This window comes from Eulemur rufifrons, chromosome 6 (assembly GCF_041146395.1).
Source record: "Eulemur rufifrons isolate Redbay chromosome 6, OSU_ERuf_1, whole genome shotgun sequence".
Lineage (NCBI taxonomy): Eukaryota > Metazoa > Chordata > Mammalia > Primates > Lemuridae > Eulemur > Eulemur rufifrons.
In genome coordinates this window covers 58,967,733-58,973,413 of record NC_090988.1, presented here as the reverse complement: position 1 = coordinate 58,973,413, position 5,681 = coordinate 58,967,733, and the positions used below count along the sequence as shown (strand labels likewise).

General features: G+C 36.9%; 1 protein-coding gene across 1 annotated transcript; it reads right to left on the bottom strand.

The window, feature by feature from the left end:
• Positions 1-1,362: 1,362 nt before the first annotated feature.
• LOC138384898 (olfactory receptor 5M5-like) lies at positions 1,363-2,298 on the bottom strand. Its single transcript, XM_069470556.1, has one exon. The coding sequence runs from the start codon at positions 2,296-2,298 to the stop codon at positions 1,363-1,365; it is 936 nt and encodes a 311-aa protein (XP_069326657.1).
• Positions 2,299-5,681: the final 3,383 nt, after the last annotated feature.

The window sequence follows — 5,681 nt, the reverse complement described above, 5'->3', positions numbered from 1 at the left end:
ACCATCTTTATTTTCCTAAATTATTTGATCATAAGCAACAATAAGACAGAGATCCCACCTTATTATCTGAAGGGTTAATTTGGGGATAACAGGGACTCCTTAGTTCCTTGGTGAATTTTAAACTTACTTGTAATTAATTGGTGATATATTTTCTTAACCATTAAAAAAAATCACATTATACTAATCACATTTAAAAACAATTTAGGAGGAAAAATTAATGGCTTGTGGCAGATTCATTTGCCTTAAGAATTATTTTGAAAGAAGTATAAGAAATGAGGCTTGGAAAAACCACAGAGCACTCATATTCTTGACTAAATTAAAAAAAAATTAAAAAGATATTTCTTTCACCTATCCCCACAAATCATAAGAACTTACATAGATTTGTCTCCAAGAAACTGGAATATTGTATCTGTGAAAACAAACAATAAAGAACATGGAAAATGTTGCAAAACTAAAGTATTTCTCTAGATCATTCAAATTATTTAAGATGATTTTATTTCTTAGAAACATTCATACCCTGGCTTGGTCATCTCAGGAAGCTCTCCCTCTTTCATTCCTTTTTCTCTCTATTCACCTCCACCCCCCCAAAACCAACGTAGCTCCACTTTCCAGAGACTACAAAAATTAAACCCTGGCTGTTGAATAAATGACTACATTTAACATCTCTGAAAGTACCCTAAACCTTCTCTTTATCTCTTCTAATTAAACTTTCTTTACTAAACAAACCCCACATTTAGCTGAATCACAGTTTTTTGTTCTTTTTTCCCCTCACTATTGCTGCAATACTATTTTTTCTATTGTTTATTTAAAGCATGCAGTATTTCAACTACATTTGGATTAAATAAGCTTTAATCAAAAACTGGTCTTGAAACTTAATCATTGTAGCAAGGTATGAGGAAGAAACACGTTCTAACACTAACAATTGACTTGCTACAATACAGCCTGTTTTAAGCTGGAAAGGGTTTCTAATAACAGATTTTTGTTTCAAAACACATGTGAGTTTTGTACCCAGCTTCATTAATTTATACTTTCACCCAGCATGTTTCTCTTCAGGATCTTTTTAAATTTATAGCTCATATTATTATCTAATTGGTAGTAAGCCACTTCATTTTCAATATATGAAGGACGTAGTTATTGACATCCTAGCTTGTAAATCTATCCTGACTAGTCCAAGATAATTGATTGCATTAAATATTGCTATATCAAGCAAATGGCCCAGAACTTTTGGTCGTTAAAATACCCAAATTGGATTAACTGTGCTTCCTGATTGGATAGCAATTGGCCTGCTAAATTTCAATCAGATTTGTTACATGGTGTCAGTGTATCAAATTTGCATAATGCTGCATTCTGATAATTTGCTCACTATGACTCTTTGCCCTCCAGCATTTTTTTCAGGGTGTCCTTTACTTCTGTGTTCCTCAGGCTGTAGATCAGAGGGTTAAGCATGGGAATTACAAGACTATAAAACACAGAGACCACTTTGTTGTTCTTCCATGAATTCCCTGCTGTAGGTTGCTGCAAGTACATGAAAAACAGTGTTCCATAGAAGATGGTGACAACAGTGAGGTGGGAGGCGCAGGTGGAAAATGCTTTGCACTTGCCCTCAGAAGACTGGATTCTTAAGATGGAGAAGAGGATGCAGATGTAGGAGATGATGACAGTCATGAGGGATCCAGTGAGGTTCACCGCAGAGAAGATCAAGAGCTGCTTTTCTTTGTTGTGGGTGTCAGAGCAGGAGAGGGCGAGGAGAGGGGGGTCAGCACAGTAGAAGTGGTGGATGATGTTGGAGTCACAGAAAGACAGCTGGAAAGTCAGAACCGTCTGCATCACGGAGTTTAGGAAGCCATAGGTATAGACTCCTACCACCAACTCATTGCAGACCCGCTGAGTCATAATGGCTGTGTAAATCAGGGGGTTGCAGATAGCCATGTAGCGGTCATAGGCCATTGTGGCCAACAGGAAACATTCAGTAGTGGCAAAAGCACTGGAGAAGTATAGCTGAGCAAAACAGCCTGAGAAAGAGATGGTTTTTTTCTTCACCAATAAATTTTGCAGCATCTTGGGCCCAATGGAAGATGAGTAACAAAGATCAATGAATGCCAGGTGACTGAGGAAATAGTACATGGGAGTGTGGAGCCGAGAATCTGCTTTGATGAGCAGGATCATGCCCAGGTTTCCCACCAGGGTGATGAGATAAATTACCAGGAACACCACAAAGAGTGGGAGCTGAAGCTCAGGTCTGTCTGTGAATCCCATGAGGACAAATTCTGTCACTGTGGTGCGATTGTCTCTTGCCATTTTGTTCTCTCACCTGCTGCAAAAAGAAGAGATATGGCATAAGAATTATTAGATACTTAAAAACAAGAGCTTCTTACCTCTTTGATAGATTTAAAAAAATTGGCTTTATATTTCCAATAGTTAAAAGCTCTCATTAGCCATGGGGCTTTAGTCTGCTAACACAGACTCACAAATTCTGATCTCACTTCTTTTTGGAATCAGGGGAATGATTTTCCTAGGACAGGATCTGTTTTCACGTTAACAGTGGAAGCATTTTCAGTTCAATTCAACAAATACTTCTTTAAACTTTACAGGTATACATTGTACCTATTTGTTTAAATTGTAAGCACAGGTATTTTATCTTTTTGTCACCATTGCAAATTAAATCTTTTCCCCCCATTTTTTGTGGTCTATTTAAATATTGTTGACATATAGGAAAGCTATTTTTGTAAATTAATTTTGTAATTATGTTCCTTATCATAGCTTATCATTTAAAAATAGTTTTCTAGTTGATTCCCTTGGGTTTTCAAATACATATTCATAAAATATGAAAGGATGTGAATTTCATCCCTCATTTCTATATAGTATTTTTTGTTCCTTTCTCTTCTTTGCTTGGATTGACTAGTACTTCCAAAGCAGTGTTAAAAAATAGTGACAATGGTGTCAATTTTTACCTTTCAACCTCTTGAAGAATGTTTCAGTGCAAGGAGAATCTCAGGTACTCTAGACAGCATAGGCTGAACAAAGTTCCTAAGGTTTGAGAAAGACCAGGCTTTAAAGATCTGCAAATATTTGATGTGGTTAGAAAGCAGGCTCCCAAGGAGGAGGCCTGTGTCTGGCATTGGCACGGCATTTGGGCAAGGAACTTTAAGGTCCTGTTACCTGAAAGATGGTCTAGAAGGGGTGGACTGTTGTGGGCACATCCCTTTGTCCCATGGAATGTAGTGCAGTAGAAAGAAGTCCAGGATAGCCCTAAAACATGGGGCCATGGCAGAGTCCCTTTTGTTTGGATCTAAAGGTAGTATTGCTTATGAGTAAGTGGTGAGAAGCATAACTAGAAGTGAATGTCTGGGCTAGGTAATGGAGGGCTTAATATCCCATTATAAGAAGTTTGTTCTGTATCCTGTAGGGAGTAGGCAGCTTTGACATGAACTGAGATGTCCATTGGAAGACGGAAAGAGCCCCCAAAAATGAAGGATGGATTAGAGAAGAGTGTTTTAGGTAGAGAGAACAATTAAGCAAGGAGTTGAATCAGAAGAGCCCAGACCATGTTTGGTGACTATGAGCATCCTTATGGGTAAGAGCAAGTACATATGAAAGAGCTCTGTGGGAGACAAACTGGATATGAAGAGCTTTTAATGCCAGGGAGAGCTAATAACTAGTTCAGTGTGAGCGTGGGCTCACCAAGCAACTGAGCAGTAGAATGACTTGACCAGTGCTCAGCTTTCAGGGAATTAGTCTGGTGGTGTGTGTGGATGAAGGGAAGGGGGAGAGCTGTCAGCAGGGACACCAGCTGGGGTATTCTCCACATCAGAGAGGGATTAGTTAGGATTTGAACTAAGGAATGATGGTAGAAATGAAGAAAGGAGACAGAGATGGGAGACATCCCAACTACAGACTCAGTGTCACTTTGCATTTGGCTGAGACTGAGTTTTCAAGTCTGGGTTACCAGTATAATGATAATGTGAGAATTGACAGTTTAATTTAATTTTTATTTTATCTCTTTCCTAAGGAGGTCTGACACAATTTAAACACACACACACACACACAGACAGAAAAATGTACCAAAATTAATATCATAGAATTCAAAATAGAAGACACAATTGAGAGAAAAAAGAAGCGACTTTTCCCACTGTATGTATTTAACAATATTTCTGTGTGGTAGTGATTTTAGTAGAAACAGAAAGTCTGGACTAGCAGCGGATTAGGAGGGAATAATGTTGACTTCAGTTTGAGGGGATGGTGGATGTCCATTGCACAATCAGAGCTGTGACCCTAATTTGGGAGCCATTGATATTGAGATGATGGTATAAGATGTGTGAATCAATGAGATCATTCAGGGAGAGAGAAGTCAGTGGCAGCAAGGGTTCAAGGACAGACCTTTGGGGAAATGTATCTTTAAGGGGTAGGAAGAAGTATCAGCAAGGAAGAAAAGGTGCCTTGAGATGTCCAGGATATAGTAAGGATCCTTTTAAATACAGGCATTTCTGACACTCCTGGCTTATGGTAGATGTGACCTGTTTTGCTGTGGTCCTATCTCTATCAGCAATAGCTTAACACAAAGCCAAACCTCTTCAGGCATTGCACTTAAACAGTCTTACTCAGTAAAGTGTTTGCTTGTAAAATGTTGTTCTGAATTCTCTGCCATCAAAAGGTGGTAGAGTGCTCTTTTGGATTCATTTCTAGAATTGATCAAGTCTTCCACCTCCATTTGAATTATTGCAGTTGTCACTCTAAACTGAGATGTGGAAAGCTTTAGTAACTGAAAGGGTCCAAAAAGGCAGTGTGTAGACTCTAGCCTTATTTAACAGCTCTTGTGTGTCAGAAAACTCTTACTATATTAGCTATTATTTATATGATTTCACATTTGCCTATAAGGTTTCTAAGATGGTTAATGCATTATACTTTGGAATTTTAAAAAAAATTTCTATTGCATTAGCTACATATTTATCATTTATCATATAGAAATGTTCTTCTGCATTCCAAAGGACTTCTAAATGAATTAATTTCCAAGTTTGAGGATTACTAATAATTAGTCTATTAGTTCTTAGAATATAACTAGATCTGATGATAAGTTCTAGGAAAAACAAAATAATAAAACTTTAATAATAAAAATTTAACTTGTAATTTTCTACATAAGAGAAAATTTGTAGTCCCCTTTAAAAAGAAGATGCTGACTATTGAGATTTAATTACTATCAAACTTAATAATAACCGGTAATTATTTCAATACTTTCAATGTGCCAAGATTCATTCTGTTTTACACATGTTATTTTATAAAGTATATATTTCCTCATTTTCTTATGGAGAAAAGTAAAACATAGAAATACTCAGTAGTTTGACCAGTTCCCTAAGTAGATGAGCCAGGATTTGAAACCAGATAGAACCAGGTAGACTAATTCCAGAGCTTTCAGGCTGAATTATAGTGTCTTCTCATTTATGATTTCTCAGTATTTATTTATTTCATGATTTTGTTTTTCCTATTCTTTCCTTGCAAAGTTGGATTACTATGAGAAAATTCTAAGGATATTGGGATTCGTTCAACACTTTTTACATTTATTGTTGTGTTCAGCCAATGTATTCAATGTTTGACAATTCAGTGTTGTTTTGTCCCTTACCATTATTCATTATGTGTGAATAATTCAAACAACTTTGTTGAATAACCTAAGAAATATTCTTAACCCC